The sequence below is a fragment of the Diceros bicornis genome, chromosome 21 (genome assembly GCF_020826845.1).
Source record: "Diceros bicornis minor isolate mBicDic1 chromosome 21, mDicBic1.mat.cur, whole genome shotgun sequence".
NCBI lineage: Eukaryota > Metazoa > Chordata > Mammalia > Perissodactyla > Rhinocerotidae > Diceros > Diceros bicornis.
This window is the reverse complement of record NC_080760.1, coordinates 10848419-10870358: the sequence shown is the minus strand read 5'-3', so window position 1 is coordinate 10870358 and position 21940 is coordinate 10848419. Positions and strand designations below refer to the sequence as shown.

The following is a 21940-nucleotide window of genomic DNA, read 5'->3' as shown; positions in this document are numbered from 1 at the left end:
GACAGAGCAGTGTACAAAACACAAAATCTTCCCTTCTGGGCTTACAGTGCCCTATGTGTTTTCTTCATAAACTACAAAAAATTATATTTTTTTGGTTTACTTGCTTATTATCTGTCCTCCCCTCTAGAATATAAGCTCCAAGAGGGTAAAGAGTTTGTTTTTATTCACCTCTGTGTCCAGAATGCCTAGAACAACAGTTCCTGGCATACAAAAGACATTCAAATTTATCTTGAATAAATGCATTACTGAATCAGGAAATGAGACGGGGAATTTAAGGATCTCTGCCCAAGATTAGACAGCTAATAAGTGGCAAAGCTAATATTTTAAGAATCTCTGACACAAAAGAGAGACATATTATCTCTTAAAATTCTATACCAGATCCTCCCTACCTCAGTCAGTGGTGCCAACATTACTGCCATTCATGTGCTGACTGCTACGGGCTCAGGAGAACCAGTCATGAGCATCAATTTCCAGCGTAGCTTTCAGTGATATCACATTGGTAACTTGAAACAGGCCATGGGTAGGAGTATTTACTCCATGGAAATTGGCAGATGTCACAAATCAGGGCTTTCTTCTCCTCAGACAGCTGGTTGCTAAGCATTTACCAGCAAACCACCAGATATTTCCCATCCCACTTCCTCGTCTCCATTAATGCTGAGAACACTTACATGAGCATTCCAGACTTCTCTCCCTAGAAGCAGTCCTTGTTTTGCTGCTTCTGGGGAACTCACTGAGTTTTCAGCATGGTGCCCTCCTCTTGCTTTCTCCACTTTTCAAATCTCTAAATCTGTGAACACGGATCAAAGCCCAACAGGGATGTGGCAAAACAGTGACCAAAAATTGTGACTATTCAGCAAACAAACCAGGCAAGATCACCAGGATGTAGGTGGCGAAAGAAAACAATAGAATTTATAATCAGCTCTGTGTCTATGAAAATGGGCAGGGGCAGAACCTTCTTTGAAAGAGATCACTGGTTGGCAGTCCTGGGCTTCCTCCGAGGAGGCATTAATCCCTTTGTTCTTTTTATATGAGGACAGTTAGTGCTGGACTGACTCTACTTGTTATTCCCCAAGGGACATTCAGTGGAACTTGTACGCTAAAACAGTGAATACCTGAATAAAAATTATATGAGAGTGCTGTAAAATAATTTTGTAAAGCGGCCGCTTCCACTCTAATATTAAACATAAGCTACATGTTTGTTTTATTTTATTTTGTTCTTGCTTTACAGAGTATATCTTTGATCCAGGAATATAAATTGTAATTCCTCTTCATGCTATAAAGTTAAAAAAATATATGTTGCTAACATTAGATTTCCAACAATACTCATCAAGTATTCATAGGTTATATTTTTTCCATTTATTATTCCTCCAACTCTCTTCTCCTGTTCATTCTCTCACAGTCTGGGTTAGATCGCCCCAGGGGCTCCAAGGTATGCAAAAGATAAACTAGGGAAAAAGCAGGAGAGGAAGCAATAATTACACCTTCTAGCACAACTTATCTAAGGCCTTGCCATCACAGTGGCAGTCCCACACCACTTGCAAGAGTGTGTATGGGGTGGGGGGACATGCTTGTGATTTGATGGTGATAGGCAAAGACGGGAATTAGGACTAATGTAATATATAAAACACTAGCTATGTTTCTGGTGATTTATATTTGCCAGCTCAGTCAATTATCACAGTAGCCAGTATCATTTGTATTATTATCCTGTTTTTTTAGATAAAGAAACTGAAGTTCAGGGCTTTAGAAAACTTGCCCATAGTCACACAACTAGGAAGCTGCAAAACGAGAATTCACATACAGCCCAGGAAAGTTAGTGTGTCTTCTACTACCCAACACTGCCTCCAATGGAGACAGCACACCAGCTGCTCTTCATCCCACTAGGACCTGAAGAGGTCACTACCAAAATCGTGACTCACTCACTTTCCCGTGGAAAGCTAACTTGTAAATCCACCAAGAAAAACCTGTCTTCTTCTCTGGCCAACTTAGGGATCTCTTGCAATGGGCGGTCATCTGCAGGAATCATAAGAAATCAAACGTAAGTGTCAGAGCTGGAATTCAAACCCAGGTTTGTCTGACTCCAGACCCTGTCTATCTGCTGTTTTCATCCATCATACTTTTTTCCATTAATGTGAAAAAAGAAAGATCAAAATAAATCTAATATTACACAGAAATGGAATACTTATTAACTACATGTGTTTATTAGAGTTGTGTGTGTGCAGTTGTAATTCTTGAGACAGAGATGTGCATGGAAAAATGTCTCGGGTCCAGATAACCACCCAAACACCTGTGAGCATCTAGCCACCACAAGATTTTAATAGATTAGCACCAACTCCCCACTTGCAAGCATAAGAAATGGAAAGTAAGCAACATTTGTATATTCTGAAACAAAAAACTACACTATGAAAAGTCTCACGGTCTCCCCATAGTGACACACTCAGCTTTCCTCAGTGTCACCGACTGTCTCCCCATCTGTGAGTCAGTCCCTGACATCCACTGCACAGCTTCATGTCTAAGCCTTCTACTAACCCACTACCTTCTGTCTGGAATTATTCCCTTGATGTGCAGCTCTGCTCTCTCACTAGTGTATCCTTCTAGAAAGCCACACCTGCAATTTCTTTGAAGTTCCCCTTTAATCCAGGAATGCCAGCAACAGACTCTCAGATACAGCGCCTGAGAATTCTCCAACCCCAGTATCCTGTCTTCTTCTCCTTCTTTAGGGGACTCCAGATGCTGCCAATTGTTCCTCCTAATTACTAGGCACAAAAAGTCCACTTCAGCGAGAGCTTTCAGAGTCAATTCTAATATCAACTCCTCATCTCAAATGAACTTATGTTTTCAGTTCTCCTAAAGAACACATTTCCAGGAGGCTTGACTTCAATTTTCTGAAGTAAGTTAGAGCCTATAGGAGCACAGGGGGCCAGGCAGCAGAGGGAAGAGGGTGCAGGGATCACTCCTCTCTGGCTAGTTCAACTCACCATGCCTTCCATCACAATTAAAAGAACATACAATCTTGACAAACAGACAAGAACAATATATGATAACCTGGCATAGTGTATTTCTAAAAGTAATACTAGTAATTAAGTTTATTTTGGCTTTGAAGTGATCTAGATTTGAATTTCAGTTCTGCTATAGTGTTGGGCAAAGGTACCCTAATCTCTTCCAAAGCCTCAGTTTTTGCATCTGTAAAATAGGAATGGTGATAGTACCTAGCTCATTGAGCTATAATGACGATTAAATAAGATGAGGCTTCTAAAGTGCTCAGCATAAAACCAACTGCATACTTTTCAAAGAATATTAGTTATCATTGTTTGTTTTTATAAACTAAATTTTACATATCCCCCCTTGGCACATTACTGTTTCCACTGAGCATCTGTGACCTAGGTAAAGGAAACTCTCACTAGCAATCCTGAATATATCAGAGACTAACAAGTATCCCTCCTCTGACGGCCTTTGCCCATCCCTGATGGTTCTTCTCCTAATCCTCAGGCTCCAGTCCATGGAATTTTCTTGCCAGAATTTCCCAAAGGAAAGCTTCACTGGTTCTTAAAAAAAAAGAGAACTACTTTCTGGGCCTAGTTTCCTGACACCTCTGGGTAGCTGTCTTCTTGACATAGAAGTGATTTCCCCCCCACCCCCATCATGTTCTAGCACCTTCCATCTTTACTGTCACTAATAACTGTACCTATTTCACCCTTATACCTACTCTGCACACTACTGTGTGATTTTTTGCATATGGGCACCTAGAGGAAAAAGCAAGAGAAAGCCAAAGTTACAGAGTAGCAGGCAGTTTTCCATCAATTTATTTGATCCTCATCTTACAAAAATCCTAGAAATAATGAGAAAATTGATCCTCCTCCCTCCTACCCTCACTGCTGATTACAAATAAAATGTTCTGAAATGCCCTACAATTTTATACAGGGATCTTTGAGAGTCTTCTGGGATACCTTCTCAGTCAGGGCTTCGGCTTTTATTTTTGTTTTGGTATGTATTTTAATATATTCTCAATTATCTTCCAAGAGCTTTAGCTAGTTTATAATAGAAGACTTATAAATTGAGGCCAATAAAATTAGAGTTCAAAAATACAGAAAAAATGATTCTAATACTTTAGATCTAATAAAAGATTAATAATGTAATCCTTTAATTTTGTTGTGAATTTCTTGGCATTCAAGGCAAAAAGAATATTTAAAGGTTTCTATAATTTTAATTATCTTTTAAAATTAAAAAGGAAAGAGAACTATAATAGAAATGTAATGCAGCTATTAAACAGATTTACCTTAGAGTGGTCTTGGAAGACTGAGGAACACAGAGTCCTCTGGAGGACAATGGAGCAGGAAAATAATACACAAGCAAGCAAAGAAAGCGGAAGCTGCAGGAGGCAGGAACAAGACAGAGGTAAGTTCTCACATCAAAGACAAGATTCTTGAGACCCTCCCAACAGTTTGAGCCTCAGTTAGAGTGCTTTGCGACTTCAAACTTTGATACCTGCAGAGGAGCCCCAGAAAAGAGCAGAGGTGAATGTTCACTAAGGAAAAGGAAATGTATTGGTTTTTGAGGAAGGTAAATGAGTTTTTCATTCAAATGAGTTTTTCAGAATGAAGTCAATCAAGTTTTCTCAGTGCCTTAATGAAATCTATCAAAAACTTCCAATTCCAGTAATAGAAAACAAGGTAATTCAGACAAAATCTCCCAATATAAATAAAAATATATTAAAATCTTCTTAAAGGCATCAAAGAGCTAATAAGACCATCAGGAATAACCAAGACAAGATCTAGGAGCAGACAGACAGCCAGAGAAATGAGTCCCACATTTAAAACCACTCTTGCCATGCTAATACCAGAAAGGGATTTTTCACACAGAAGTAAGGGTAAATCAGAAATTATCCAGCCCCACACAGATAGCAGCATAGCTTTGAATTTTCTAGGTGACTCTTTAGCATTGAAACTAAAGTGGTACATATTAATGTCTCCATCTGATTAAGGTGATGTCATACTGCTTCTTCATGGCAAAAGCAAATAAAAACCACTCTAGGAAGTTACATCATCTGAGCCTAAAGTCATTTCAAAAATAACTTTTCAAATACAATGTCCAGGATATAATCAAATACAGGCATACCTTGGAGATATTGCAGGTTCGGTTCCAAGACCACCGCAATAAAGCGAATATCACAATAAAGCAAGTCATATGAATTTTTTGGTTTCCCAATGCATATAAAAGTTACATTTATACTATACTGTATCCATTAAGTGTGCAATAGAATTATGTCTAAAAAAACAATGTACACATCTTAATTAAAAAGTACTTTATTGCTTAAAAATTCTAACAATCATCTGAGCCTTCAGTGAGTCATAATCTTTTTGCCAGTGGAGAGTCCTGCCTCCGTGTTGACGGCTGCTGACTGATCACAGTGGTGGTAGCTGAAGGCTGGGGTGGCTGTGGCAATTTCTTAAAATAAGACAAAATCAAGTTTGCTGCATCGATTGACTCTTCCTTTCATGAATGATTTCTCTGCAGCATGCGATGCTTTTCGATAGCATTTTACCCACAGTAGAGTCAATCCTCTCAAACCCTGCTGCTACTTTATCAACTAGGCTTAGGTAATATTCTAAATTTTTTGTTGTTATTTCAACAATCTTCACAGCATCTTCACAAGGAGTAGATTCCCTCTCAAGAAACCACTTCTTCGTTTACCCATAAGAAGCAATTCCTCAGCCATTCAAGTTTTATCATTGAGATTGCAGCAATTCGGTCAGGCTCCACTTCTAATTCTAGTTCTCTTGCTATTTCCACCACATATGCAGTTACTTCCTCCACTGAAGTCTTGAACCCCTCAAAGTCATTTACAAGAGTTGGAATCAACTTCTTCCAAACTCCTGTTGATTTTGATATTTTGACCTCTTTCCATGAATCACAAATGTTCTTAATGGCATCTAGAATGGTGAACCCTTTCCAGAAGGTTTTCAATTCACTCTGCCCAGATCCATCAGCGGAATCACTATCTCTGGTAGCTATAGCCTTACAAAACGTTTTTCTTAAATCGCAGGACTTGAAAGTCAAAATTACCCCTTGATCCACGAGCTGCAGAAAGAATGCTGTGTCAGCAAGCAAGAAAACATTAATCTCATTGCACATCTCCATCAGACCTCTTGAGTGACTAGGTACATTGTCAATGAGCAGTAATATTTTGAAAGGAATCTTTTTTTTCTGAGCAGTAGGTCTCAACACTGGGCTTAAAATAGTCAGTAAACCATGTTGTAAACAGATGTGCTGTCAGCCAGGCTTTGTTGTTCCATTTACAGAGCACAAGCAGAGTAGATTTAGCATAATTCTTAAGGGCCCTAGAATTTTCAGAATTGTAAATGAGTATTGGCTTCAACTTAAAGTCACCAGCTGCATTAGCCCCTAACAAGAGAGTCAGCCTGTCCTTTGAAGCTTTGAAGCCAGGCATTGACTTCTCCTCTCTAGCTATGAAGGTCCTAGATGGCATCTTCTTACAATATAAGGCTGTTTTGTCTACACTAAAAATCTATTGTTTAGTGTAGCCACTTTTCATTAATTATCTTAGCTAGGTCTTCTGGATAACTTACTGCAGCTTCTACATCAGCACTGGCTGCTTCACCTTGTACTTTTATATTATGGAGATATATTCTTTCCTTAAACCTCATGAACTGACCTCTGCTAGCTTCAAATTTTTCTTCTGCAGCTTCCTCACCTCTCTCAGCCTTCATAGAATTGAAGAAAGTCAGGGTCTTGCTCTGGATTAGGATTTGGCTTAAGGGAATGTTGTGGCTGGCTTGATCTTCCATCCAGACCACTAAAACTTTCTCCATATCAGCGATAAGGCTGTTTCACTTCCTTATCATTTGTGTGTTTACTGGAGTAGCACTTTTAATTTCCTTCAAGAACTTTTCCTTTGCATTCATAACTTGGCTAACTGGTGCAAGAGGCCTAGCTTTTGGCGTATCTCAGCTTTCGACATGCCTTCCTCACTAAGTTTAATCATTTCTATCTTTTGATTAAAAGTAACAGATATAAGACCCTTCCTTTCACTTGAACACTCAGAGGCCATTGCAGGGTTATTAATTGGCCTAATTTCAATATTGTTGTGTCTCAGGGAATAGGGAAGGCCTGAAGAGAGGAAGAGAGACAGGGAAACAGTGGAGCAGTCAGAACACACACAAAACTGATCAATTAAGTTCACCATCTTATATGGTGCATGGTTCATGGCACCTCAAAACAATCACAATAGTAATATCAACAATAACTGACTACAGATCACCATAACAAATATAATAATAATGGAAAAGCTTGCAATATTGTGAGAATTACCAAAATGTGACATAGAGATACGAAGTGAGCAACTGCTGTTGGAAAATGGTGACAATAGAATAGCTTGATGCAGGTTGTCACAAACCTTCAATTTGTAAAAAATGCAATATGTGCAAAGCACAATGAAGTGAAGCACAATAAAATGAGACATGCCTGTATAACCAAGCACATAAGAAGAAAAGATGGTACACTGGGTTGAATAGTGTCTCTCTGGAGAACTCTGAAACTGCAAAAACAACAGACCACAGAAATCAACCCAAAAGTACTCCTCCATATTTGATTTATCAGATTCAGACATTAAAACAACTATACTTAACATGTTCCAGGAAATAAAAGCCAAGCTTAAAAATTTCAGTAGATAACTGAAAACTGGCAGCAGACCTCTCAACAGCAACATGGAAGCTAGAAGACAGTGGATTAAAATTTTGAAAGTAGTAAAATATAATATTACCAATTTAGAATTTTATACCCAGTAAAAATCCCACAAGGAAGACTGGAGTTACAGGAAAAAATAAATAACGACAAAAATGTTAAACCTGCAGATAAATCTAAATGAACACCACACCATCTGTGTAAATAATAACAAAACATTTTAAAATACAAAAAGAATTCTAATACACACAAAATATGTAAGAATGGAGGTGGGTAAATAGATTTAAAGTGTCCTAAAGTTCTTGCATTGTCTAAGAGGAAGATATAACTACCCATTAATAATACATTTTCATGAAGCAAGCAGGATTTTTAAAAACTTTTAAGGCAGTCAATTAAAAGAATAATAAAATGCTATAAAATTCCTTGCAAAGATTTAAAAATGGAATCATAAAAATACCCAATAATTTCAAAAGAAGGGAAGAAACGAGAAATAGGAACACAGAACAAGTGAAACAAATTAAAAATATATAGGAAGATGTTGATTTATCCCCAAATAAATCAGCAATTACATTAAATTTAGATGAACTACATGCTGCAAATTTAAAGACGAAGATTATCACATTGGATTTTAAAAAATTAAGAGTCATATACTGTTTATAAGAAATATGTCTAAAGCCTAAGGATATAGAAAGCTTGAAAGTAAGGAATTAAAATTTATATATCCTGCAAGCACAAGTCAAAATAGAGCTGATAGAGCTAGATTAACAGAAGAAAATTAAACTTTAATGCAAAAAGCATTATTAGGCATAACTCAGAATATATAGGCATGAGGTCAAGACATCAAAATTTTAACAAGCACCACTCTGATTCTTATGCACTCTAAAATCTATTTGATAAGGATATATTTTATAAGGATTATGGCCTGGAAAACAGAGGAATAAATAGTAAATCCCTAAAACTGGAGTTTCTCAATCATGACACTGACATTCTAGACCAGATAATACTTTGTTTTGGGGGACTGTCCTGTGCATTATAGAATGGTTACCAGGATCTCTGGCCTCTACCCACTAAATGCTAGTAGTACCACCACAACTCCTCACCTGTGACAACCAAAAATGTCTCCAGATATTGACAAATATCTCTGAAGGCCAAAATCTTCCCTGGTTGAAAACCATCACATTTGACCAACTTTTTTGATATTAATTCTCACAAGTCAGTTTCGATTTTTCAGGCAAAGTAAAGCAGTTATGTTTGTTAGGTAAAGTCCATAACCACCTATCCATCCATCCACCCATCCGTCCATTCAGCAAGCATTTACTGGGTGCCTACTTTGCAACAGGCACTGTTCTAGGGGTTGGGAATATAGATTAGTGAACAGAGACAAAAATCTCTGCCTTCACACAGCTTAGGCAGGGGGCAGGAGGGAGCAGAAAGAACTCATCTAAATGAAAATCAATGTTTAAACAGGCTACATAAGAGCTGCATTACTGGATTTCAATCAGAGCCTCTAAAATTTTTCTCATTTTTTATTAGGTTTACTCCTTGAAAAATACTAACTCTCACTTTGAAATCATTTAAACTCCACTTTTATCACAAGGCAGAAAAGATAGGAGCTCTGACACTGACTGTATGAGCAGCAAATAACCCTATCCTCCTTTCCTCCCAACAAGTGAGGTGGGTGTTACTTAAATTCTAGACTCTCCATTTGGAAGATAAGCAGCATCCCTTTTATCTCCTGAATCACTTTCTTTAGCTACTTGGCTAGAAGAATAAAATTTTCAAGGGTAACTAGTGATAGCTAAACACTGTTCACTAACCACCATAGCACGTGGAACAGGGCCCTTTGCAGCACTTACAGGCATCCAGGACCAGCCTGTCTTTAATTCTGATAGGAGCACATACAGAAGTAGAAAGGCAGAACTCAGATTATTTAATTTAGCTAAACAGAGAAAAACAGTTATACCCCCTAATTTAATTGAGCCCTCAATTTTTGAACCAGTTTTAACAAAACCCTCATTGTATCCAGGGTAATATGTTATGAATTTTCTCTATGCTTTTCCTTTCAAAAAAGTCTATCTCATGAAATTTTAGAATTAGAATGGCAAAAGAAGCAATCACATATAATTCAACACCTTCCTCCTTGCCCACTCCCCATATAAGAAACAGCAGAAAATATGATCTCATTCTTATAAAAGTAGTGACAGGCAAAGCATTTAGTCAAGTTCTGGAACTCACCAATTCTACATTAGCTAAGCTTACATCACTTACATAAAACCTCAGAGCCCACAAGAGGTTTTCATTAGGCAAGCATTGGCTTGTGTCCCATTTTTTTAAAGGTCACTGAGTGTTGTTTTAAATGTATATCTCCTAATAAACTGAGTCACTGAAGGAAGCACTGACAACCAAAGAAAAATACACTATTTTCAAATTAAGGTCAAATTTTAGAGAGGCATTTAACGAGCTTCAAGGATAGGGTACAGTTCTCCTTAACGTTCACCAGAGACAGAAAATAAACTCTAGATATGGCAACAAGAACAAAGTAGATCTCTAATGTTGCTATTCGAAAGGGGCAGAAAAGCAAAGGGGATGAGGTAGACAACCGGAATTTCTCATGGATATTTGAGCAAAGTGGATACTTCAAACCAAATCACTAGATTGTGGAGACATTTGGAGATGTCTTTGACCACAGCTATACGACACTTCCCTGCATACCATTTTCAAACTTGCATGCTATTTTCTAATTATCTTGCAAAAGGGTTTCAAAAGTTTTGATAGAAGTTTTAATACAAGGTAAACATCACAATTTCATTTTCCCAAGAAGTTCCTCTCCCACAACTGTATTGTGCTTTTGACCACTCAAGGACATTTTTGATTATGGACATGCTGAAATTTGAAATAACCAACTGTTCTCCAAGTGTTCAATCAATTTCACAGAAATATTTCTCGTCATCCAAAGCTAATGGCCTCCCTATGTATATGTGTACATATTTGTATACATGTGCACATATTTATATGTAACTGCTCATATATGGAAATTATTCTACTGAACAGGTCAGCTCATTTGGAAATGATGAGTCATTTAAAAATAAAATGGCTTTCTTCACTTCATTTTGTATTAAGCACAAAAAAGTAAAACAACAAAGACACTGGGAGCACTTACGAAATATTTAGGGTTTATGAACTAGACAGACATGGGGCCGAGAGTGACACTGAGCCAGGGTCTGCACCAGGCTCGATGTCAGGCAAGTGTCTGGAACCAAGGACCTCATAGCAAGATATGCTTAGACTGGCTGGATCAAAATCAGTCAGCACTGGCTATCAATAGAGAAACCATTTTAAACTAAACGTATCCAAGGAGAAAAAGGACATCAGGGGGCCGGCCTGGTGGCGTAGTGGTTAAGCCTGTGCACTCTGCTTTGGCGGCCCAGGGTTTGTGGGTTTGGATCCCAGGTGTGGACCTACACACTGCTCATCAAGCCACTGGTTGGCGTCCCAAATACAAAAGAGAGGAAGATTGGCACAGATGTTAGTTCAGGGCCAATTTTCCTCACCAAAAAAAAAAAAAAAAAGACATCAGGATAAGTAGTAGGCAACAAGTTAAGGGTCTAAGAAAAAAGGAGTGTAGTAATGAGGGGTCTTTCTTATTTTCAGAGAAATCCAGTGTGACAATCAGAAACCAAGTGAGCCAAGAGGCAGGGGGAAAGGATGAGACAGGAATAAACAGAGAATCAAAGGTGAAGATCCCAGGAAAGAAGAACCCACTTTCAGGTGACAGTTTATTGGTTCTGTTTTATCACCTAACCAAGGTAGGCCAGAGGAATTTAAATGGGTCTGCAGAGAAAAATAACCTGCGACAGCTACTCAGGCAAAGAGCACGTGGCGAACAGGAAGAAGAGGGTACTGCTAACAGAGACTGCACTCGCCTTGCATACCGTGCTTACACATCAGCGGTCTCCCTGAGAGCTGCACGTTAGCATCATTCAGGTGCTCCCATGGCTCTGGAAGCCCGCAAAGACATCCCTTCATTTGGGACAGACTGAGTGGCAAATAGCTAAGACCAAACTTTGAAATGAAAAGAAAATAACATTTAATATCTATCCCACCAAGCACTAGTAAAGGATTTATATACGCTATCGCATTTAATCATTTATTCATTCTGTATTTGCTGAGCATCAACTATTGTGTCAGATATTTTCCCAAAAATGTTAGGATACAAGTGTTATTAACATCCCCAACTTACAGAGGAAAAACATGAGACAGAGTAATTGAGTTATGTGCTCAAGGTCACACAACTGGTAAATTGCTAACCTAGACAGAGGCAATTTTTGTTTGGGAACAGTGGATTCAAATCCTCTCTTCGCCATTCAAATGATTTGTGCTTCTGGGAAAGTTGCTTAAATTTTTTTCTCTCCTGTGTTTCTCATACTGTAAAAGGGGAAAGTGCTTGCACTGTTCTCAAATTTGATTTATGATTACTCTGAAGAATTCTCGAAGGAAAAAGGGAGAACTGATGAAGTGGAGTAGGTGCTGTAACTATTATCAGCCCAAAACAGTCCAAGCATAATTTTTCTCGTGACACCACCATTGCATGAGGCTTTTTCTCTTTGTATTCTTTTTTTTTCATATAAAAACATTATGTGCCTACACACGTTACTTAAGATTCTTAACTCTGACACAGAATCTATTTATGGAGACCATAAATTCAAATGAACGTTAATATCATGAATTTGAAACTGCGAAAGCAAGCACCAACTGTGGAAAATATAGCATTGGCTATGACTTACATCTTTTTAAGCATATTTCTTCAATATCTACTCTCAGCAAGGCACTTTCTCATAAGTTGTCATTTTTATATGTGTCCTTGTAAATGTTTCAGCTAAACCTGAGTTTCAAATATGACCACCTTTATAAAGACAAAACACAAAAAGAATTAAAAGTTACATGGTGAAGATTTGGCCTTGCCAAACTTTCTCCAAAATAAAATCCAGTGTTTCAAGTCACATACTTAAAATCTCTCCAATGTTTAGATTGGCTGATGAATAAATGTTTAAGAAGTTATGTCAATGGCATATATGCACCAAGTACATCCACAGTGTGGCTGAAGAGGAGTAAGTAACATAAAAACTCAGCTTCCAACTTTATAAACATTCCTTGTGTTCACATATGAAAATCCCAGTTTCTATGTGAAGTATTTTCCAGAGTATACAAGAATTGAATTGTTCAAGGAATGTTCCCTGAGTATCATTTTACTCAAGGACACAGGGAAATTCTCAGAACCCAAATTCCCAGTTAGATGAAAGAAATGTCTTATTTATTTGTGTATAATAACAGAGACTGTCCCTGCCTGTCACTCCTGAGACAAAGAATAGATTCCTCGGTCTTTCCTCTCTCAGAGGCAAAGTTCTAATACGGGACCTGGGCTTGCAGCCAGAAACCTTGAGTATAAGTCCAAGTGTGGTCCCTAGACTTGCACTAGCAGCATCACCTGAGAACTTAACAGAAATGCAAATCCTTGGGCTCCCAACCTCCTGAATCAGAAACTCTAGGGGTGGGGCCATCTGCATTTTAACAAGCCATCCAGAGGATTCTGATGCACACTCAAGTTTGAGGGCAACTGCTGTGGAGTTGCTCTACTTCTCTGGAGCCTCAATATCCTCAGCTCCAAACAGGAATAATGATACCAAATCTGTCATCTTTAAAGGGCTATTCAATATCAAATATATTTGATAACACACAAAGTGGCTTTGCAAATCTGCAAATGACTAGATAATTGCATAGAACTGCTTCAGAAAGATAACTTTTAATGCCATTTCTCAGTCTGAAAAGCAGTAATAATAGTTTAGGTGGTTATACAGGTTGCTAATGAAGGATTCTCACCAAGAGTGTTACAGAAATATGAAGTTTTCTGTTAGGTCTGAAAATGTTTTATACATCATATTTGGTTATAAACTTCACATCAAAGATAAATGTCATGATGCCCCCTGGTGATGATCATTAAAACTTTTTCTCACTTTTGTCAAGTCAACTTTTTCTTCAAATGATTGCAGTTTGAAAAATAACTGGGCTCCTGAGGGAAAGAGGATCCACAGAAAGAAGATCTTTGCTTAAAAGATACAAAAAAAATTATTTCAAGGGAACCAAAAAACTCAGTAATTTACTTTTCTCCTTGTTGAAAGGGCTGAATCATAACTACTTCAGGGACTGAGTTTTCTACTTTCTTTTATAATCTAGAGAAGGGTTGGTAATACTTTCCTCCCAGAAATTAATCCAAAATCCTTCTGCAGCAAATAACAACAAAATGTAATTTTTCTATCGTCAAAAGTTATGAAGGCAACTCGCCACTTTTCCCCCTACATATTTTGAATTCACCAATGAAATTATCACCTGCCTCCCTTCTCTTTCCAAGCTAATTAATGCCAGTATCTTTAATTTTTCTAATTTTAAATTTCTGTATTTTTTTCTTATGATGTCCCCAGGGCCCACTTCAATTTCTAGAGCTTTCTTAAAACACAAATTCGAAAGTTCCTACAAGGCAACATCCACATGTGTTTACTTGCCTTCCCAGAGTTCCCTAAAGGTAGGAATTCTTCAAATATTCATGCCCAACACTTAGAAGAAAGCCTGGCCACAGAGAAGGTACTTAATAAATTTTTGTCGAATTAAATTGTCATATAAGCCTCACATAGAAGAGTTATATCTATTAAAGAGAAAGGTGCTAAATAGAATACTAAAACTCATTGTTCTACCCAAGTATAATGGGTTGAATAGTGTCCCCCCAAAATTCATGTCCACCTAAAATCTCAGAACATGACCTTATTGGGAAACAGAGTCTTTGCACATGTAATTAGTTAAGATGAGGGCATAATGGATTAGAGTGGGCCCTAATCCAAGAACTGGTGTCCTTATAAGAACACAGAGACGTTATTTTAAGGCCCAGTTTGTGGTACTTCATTACGGCAGTCCTAGGAAACCTATAAACCAAGGATCACTGTTTCTTCACTGTCTGAACAACTGGCAGTGTTTCCGTATGGTCCACCACAGGCCTTGTTTCAAAAATATTACTCTCCCAAAAAGAGATGCAAATAAAATACATTTTATTTCAGATCATCTTTTTCCCCAAAGGCTCGTTCACTCAAAATCCAAGTCCAATTCCAGCAAGAAATAAAAATGTAAGAAAAAGTGAATATATGATAGAGAAAAGGAAGAATATTCAATCATTAAAAATCACATATTTGAGAAATATTCATTTAAGGAAAGTGCTCAACATATAGTGTTAAGCGAAAAAGCAAGATACATATTTCTTTACGCATTATACTTTCAATTTTAGTTTTTTAAGTGAACATATAAAAATGAGATACTGGAAGAAAAAAATCCAACAGTAAACACTCTCTGAGAGGTAAACTTAGAGCCACCTTATACTTTGCTCTTTCTATACTTATTTATTTTCTAGATTTTCTACAATAAATTAGTTACTTCTATAATCAGAACAATGCTATTTACAGAGAATATATGAAGACAAGTCAGCTAAATGGAAGGAAAGAAAATAGTTATCTTAAAATAAATCTTAACAACCCCTATTCATCCAAGAAGCATAGGACACTTTGCAAACTATTAAAATGAATAGTTTTGACATGTCTTAGATAGGAATTGGATATCAAATACTTTTATCTGAGGCACTGAGAATTTGCTCAAATCGTGCAGTGATGTATCAGATCAAGAAATCAGCCCCAGAGTTTTGCTTTCTCTCTACTGATGTTTCTACTACTAATGACACCTTTTGGATACTTAGATGGTACGTCTTTAAAAAGAAAAATCACACTGGAAAATTAAATATAATAAAACCAATCCAGATACAGTATTTAATGTGAAAAAAAAATGCTTTAACAGACTTTTTTTTAAGAAACACACATGTAGAGGTCCTGGAATGGAGACTTTCATTATTATTCTGTATTTCTTTGTTGCTTGAAATTTTAAGAATGTATAGTTTATACAAGTTTTTAAATTTTTTTTAAAAGTTTAAATCAAGGGAAGAAAAAAAAGAGATAAGGGAAAAAACTAAAGCCTCCCATGTACTAGATCTGACTACATGGTAATAAAAGAATGAATATATTTCTAAAACAGCTAATTCACTATGTGATCATGACAGCATCTTTCTTAATAATTAAATAATCCAGAAATTCTTCTGATTCAACACATATAAATAAATAATTATAATAGTCTCATTATCTTACTGCAGCTCTTCATTTAATGTACACTCATACTAAAATCTTGGTGAAAATTCAATGTCAAATATTCAAAAGCCATGCGAATAAAAAAATATACTACTGTGAAATAATTGCATTTTCCAAATAACACACCAAGTTTTAGGTCATAAAACAGCAAAACACTCTCAAATAAAGACCTTTTTTGTAAAAAAAAGAAGAGCTGTGAGGTAGTAAAATAAGCCACTTCAAGACACTTCTGTAGAATACATTTTCAAATCTTTGAGTTAAGACCATAGGTAATGGGTACATGGAGTTTCCTTTATCTCTCCTCTCTGTATGTATGTTTGAAATTTTTCATAATAAAAAGAAAGTTTTTAAAATATGTACTTCACAAGGTTAATTCTTCCTATTAATGCCAGTAGACAGTGGACGATCGCTATAATTATATATTACTAGTAGTATTTCACTACTGGTATAGATTATATATACAATATATAATCATAATAGTTTCCATTCCTTGAACACTATGTACAAAATGTTTTATAATCATTATCTTACTTAACAACCTTATGAGGATAGTGGTATTAATATACCAATTTTACAGATGAGGAAACAGCAACTCAGAGAAGTTCAGCATCTTGTTTGAGATTACAAAGTTAGTAAATGGGAAATTAAGACATCAAATCTATGTATATATGACACCAAAGTCCATGTTCTTCATTTCTATACTATTCTGCCTCCTAAGAAGCATGGATTAATTGTTTTAAAAGTTCACTACCATTACTTTGAAACTTACTCTATTTTACTGATAATCATAGCATGTCCTAGAGTCAGTCATTTATCCTCTAAGTGTATGATTTATCCCATTAGTTGCTCCATCTATCAAATGTGGAAAATTTATTTTAACCAGTTGGACCAAAGCTGAAATGAGTTCACAGGATGTCTTATTTCAGAGTTTTGACAGAAACTTCTGAAATAGGTGCTACAAACACAGGCAAAACTGACTGAGGTCCCGTCAAAATTACTCTAAATTAATGAGACTTAAGTAATGGTGTTTTATCAAAATTGTAAGTACAGAATCATTTGTAGAAGAAACTGTGAGTTGATGACACTGTTAAAGTGAATACTTAGTTTAAGAACATTATTTACTCATTTAACAAGTATTTATTGAATTGAAATTCAAGACAATGTGCGTATAGAGGCGAGAAAGAGTATTGCTTCTGTTTGTTTTTGTTTTGTTTTGTTTTGTTTTGCTTTGTTTTGTTTTGTTTTGTGAGGAAGATCAGCCCTGAGCTAACATCCATGCTAATCCTCCTCTTTTTGCTGAGGAAGACTGGCTCTGAGCTAACATCTATTGCCAATCCTCCTCCTTTTTTCCCCCAAAGCCCCACTAGATAGTTGTATGTCATAGCTGCACATCCTTCTAGTTGCTGTATGTGGGACACGGCCTCAGCATGGCCGGAGAAGCAGTGCGTTGGTGCGCACCCAGGATCCAAACCCGGGCCGCCAGTAGCGAAGTGTGTGCATTCAACCCCTAAGCCACAGGGCCGGCCCTATTCCTTCTGTTTGGAAGCCTCCGATCTAATGGCAAGGCAGACTTGAAAAGAATTTCTCCACTATGTGGTACAAACCACACTGGTACCATGGAAGAGGTGGCACCAGAAGGCTACTTTGGGATTCAGGGAAGGCATCACAGAGCAGAGAGAACTGAACTAAGGCCTGTAGGATGAATAAAATCTTGTAGCATTTACCAGTCAATATTAACAACATCCAATTCTTATTAAACATTCAAAAGCATATATTTTTGGAAAACGCTTTGGTGATTCCGTAAAAATTAAACATGCAATGACCATACAACCCACTAATTCCACCTCTAGGTATGTACCCAAAAGAAGTGAAAGCAGGGACTTGAACTGGTATTTGTACAGCCATGTTCATAGCAGCTTTACTCTCAATAGCCAAAATGTGGAGGCAACCCAGTGTCCCTTGACAGATGAAAGACCAAACAAAATGTGACATATATGTACAATGGAATATTATTCAGCCTTAAAAAGGAAGGAAATTCTGACACAGGCTATAACATAGATGAACTTTGAAGACATGATGCTAAGTGAAATAAGCCAGTCACAAAAGGACAAATATCGTATGATTCTACTAACATGAGGTACCTAGAGCAGTCAAATTTATAGAAACATAAAGCAGAATGGTGACTGCCAGGAGCTGGAGGGAAGGAGGATGGGGTGTTAGTGTTTAATGGGAACAGAGTTTCAGCTGGAGAAGATGAAAAACTTCTAGAGATAGATGGTGATGATGGTTGTGCAACAACATGAATATATTTAGTGCCAAAGAACTGTACACTTAAAAATGATTAAAATGTTACATTTTATGTTACATATTTTTAATACAATAAAGAAAACTGTATGTTTTCTCTAAAACAGACATTTTTCATATTTGAGTCATCTTCAGTGTAAAAATATTGCTCTAGGGGGTAAAAAAGACTAAGATTTCAATTTGCAGTTGAACAATCAGAAAAAGTAATTCATGGATCAACAATGAATACCTTCCGGACTGATGAGCTTCTAATTATTTCCTTGCATGTGGAAACATGTTCACTCAGATATAAAAATGCAGTATGAAAAACTGCCATTTCTTTCCCAAAAGTTAGAACTTTCCAAGACCAACTGCTTCTCACTTATTTGAAATAAAGCAAAGTCAAAATTCACTTCCAAATGGAAAAATAAGTCCAGTTTTCATTGTTTATGGATTAAAAACAACTAATAGAAGTGTCACTTGGATTAATTACAAGGGATAAAAACTTATGCTCCAGAAAGTAGTATTTCCACAAAGTCTGAGGTGCCCAAAAGCAGTGTGTAATAATAAAAAATGTTTACCCATAACTAATATATTAAAATATTTATAATAGCAATCAGAGTTTACTTAGTTGAAACAAGTTCAGCAGGCACAGAACACAAAGAAAGAAATGGGAAAGAACAGGTTTTGAAATTCTAGAACAAAGCAAATCTTTGAGTCACTTGTTATAGTTCAAGGTTCCAATTACTATAGGGTTTACTGGCTGCCCATATTTTTCTAATCCCAATAGCATAAATAAAATTATTTTTCAATTATAATAGAAGTTGATTCTACTTACTCTTGATGGAAATATCTGAATAATATTTCCAGCTATGTCTAGGCTTTTTAGGTTTATAAGATCACATAGTCCCTGTATCAGAAAACAAAAGAGAAAGAGATTTTTTAAACTCTAATATGTAGAACCGTAAATATTTCTTTTAAGTTCAAACTTGATAGGGTTGACCATCTTTCCTAATTACCTGATGTATTCTTCAGTACATCCTCTCCAATGTCCTGAATTGCCAGATTCTTTGAGTTATCCATTTCTTCTGACCACTCCAGGGCAACATAATGGTGGCTTACTAAGCTCAAATCTCACTTCCAACACTTACTATGTAACTTTGAGAAAATTTCTTAAGCTCTTTGTACTTCAATTTCTCCATTTGTAAAATGGAAATATTAATAGAAGTCCCTACTTCATATGGTTGTTGAATGAATTAAATGAGTAATCAGAAAGTGCTTACTACTGGGCCTAATACATAGTGAGCACTCAGTAGACATTACTATCATTAAAACAGAAAGAATGTTTGAGAAACAGAAAGCAGATGTAATCCTGGAAAGTTGTCCCTATTGACAATTCCACCAGCATTTATTTCACATTTGCTTAGCAGTGTGTTAACATAACCGTTTCCTTATAGAGGAAATAAAATCTGTTACTCTCTCTAACTACATGCCCAATGTGACAGTACATTAGCACGATATCCACATGGTTGTTATGATGCATCTCGGTTCTCATATTTCGCCTAGCAAGAAAAGGTTTAGTAGAATATTTTTTTAATTAGAAACACCAAAAACTTTTAAAAATTGAAAACTAAAGGTATGACTTATTAAATGGCTCCAACCACTTGTAGAGATATTTCTGAAATGTCACTCTTATTTTGATGTCTAAACCTCTCCCTAGGGAGATATGTCTCTTTAGTCATAACAATTGTCTTTTCCTCCTCCATCCTATCGCATGTTATCGCAGGTTGGGTTCTCCGTTAAGTAGATGCTGAGATGGAGTTTGGGGTGCTAAATGTTTATTAGGGATCCATCCTTGTAAAACGCAGAGTCAAGAAGCAGGATTGGGCAGATAGAGAAGTCAAGGTGGGATATAGATCCAACAGAGCCTTGTTCAACTGGGTGGGGTACTCTGGAATGGGTATCGCCCATCCAAGTTGTTCTCCACCAGGCAGAAATAGAGTCTTTATATCTCTGCCTTGCTTGGTCAGAGGATGTGGGACACTCTAGGAAGAGTGTGACCTTGAGCAAGAAAGGAGGCTCCCTGCAGCTGAAGCAGATCCTGACAGAGCTAACAGCTGGAGGCTGTCGACAGTCCACACTCCCTATAGCTAGGCAGCAAGTCCCCTAAGTGGGATCTGCCATCTCCCATACACGTGGTCCTCTTCTTAAGTCCCACATAGCCTTCCACTGGTATGATACTCTCCTTAGTATTGTGTTAGCTACAGACATTTTCAGACTATCAATATGTTCTCTCAGTATTCACATATTAAGATAGAAGGGCTTCCTGCTGTATTTGCAAAACACTTAATATTACTTCTGTTGCCATTAATTCTTTCTTTTTCATTTGTTTGTAGTTGCTACCATGACTGTTGTTGCTGTTGCTGTTGTTGTTTGTGGTGGTGTTCTTTTTTTTTTTTTCTTTTTTGGTCTTTGCATCTGCATATTCCCCACAGGTTTTTAATGAAGGATTAAAAATTCACAAATAGGCAATTACAAAGTTGTGCTATGGGAATGATAAGTGTTATGAAGGGTTGAGGATAAGGTGATATGGGAAAAATAAAAGGTATATTTGGTTTTAGGAGGTAAGACAGAGCTTCCTGGAAGAAGTGAAGTTTAAGCTGAGGTTCTTTGAGCTCTTTGGAACAAAAAGTGTTCCATTAAGAGAAAACAGTTGCTTGGGGTAGAACTGTAAGAAGTCTAGTGTGGCTGTATCACAGAGTGAGCAAGAGGGACTGAGGATGGAAGAGGTCAGAGTAGGAAAGGCCTTTTACAAACCCCACATGTATTAGCTGGGATTCTTTATGTTGCAAGTGAACAGAAATCCAACCCAAATTACCAAAAAGGTAAACTGACTGAGGTAACAGGGAACTTAAACAAAAAATCCTGGCATTGTGTATAGCTGGTTCTAGGTGCTCAATAATAATATATCTCTTTCTTTTGTGATTGCATCATTAAAGTCATGCCCTCTCCAAGAACGGCAAGATAGACACCAGCAGTTCTGGACTTACATTCTTCCAATTTTGCAACCCCAGCACAAAGAATACATTTATTTCCCATCAGTCCAGCAAAGTCCTCCTTGGCCTACTTTAAGTCATATGCCTATCCTTGAACAAATCACAATGCCTAGTCTAATGGAATGTTTTGATTGGCCAGATCTGGCCTGACCAGTGGGTCAGGTCAGTACTAAGCAAACTCACAGACTAAACGTGGGGCAGGAGAACTTCACAAATCCAAATCATGATACCATTATGAGAAGAAGTAGAAACGGATGCTGGGCAAATGAAAACAACAGATGCCTGCTATACCGTGTTAAGAAGTTCAGATTTTATATAAAACAACCATACACTTCATGCCAACTACATAGTAGGCATTGAATTAGAGGCTAGTATTCATTATAACTAACGAAAACATGAATTTCATTTTTTTAATTTTAAATAATTTTTTTAGCCCAATATTTCCCAAAGCATATTCTGTGGGATATTAATATATATTAAATGGAAAAAGCATTCTAAATTAAATTCAAGAAACTTTAAGTAACAAGGTTAAACAGTTTTATTTACCGTAGGACTACTCAGTACTTTTAATATGCTTATGTTTTGTGAAGCTCCAAGAGTGGGTTACCACATCTTTGACCATATATTTTCTCAGAGGATACATATGGCCTGTGTTCTTTGGAGAACACTTTG

At 36.9% G+C, this 21940-nt stretch overlaps 2 protein-coding genes across 2 annotated transcripts in view; both read right to left on the bottom strand.

Annotated features, from left to right (window-relative positions):
* Window positions 1-21940, bottom strand: part of SLC26A7 (solute carrier family 26 member 7) — a 255412-nt gene that overhangs the window by 182609 nt on the left and 50863 nt on the right. The gene's annotated exons all lie outside the window — the stretch shown is intronic.
* LRRC69 (leucine rich repeat containing 69) overlaps window positions 1-21940 on the bottom strand; it is a 91554-nt gene that overhangs the window by 34006 nt on the left and 35608 nt on the right. Inside the window, exon 5 of the mRNA XM_058564577.1 lies at window positions 19051-19122. Coding sequence (XP_058420560.1) covers window positions 19051-19122 — 72 coding nt within the window. The remainder of the gene's footprint in view (window positions 1-19050; window positions 19123-21940) is intronic.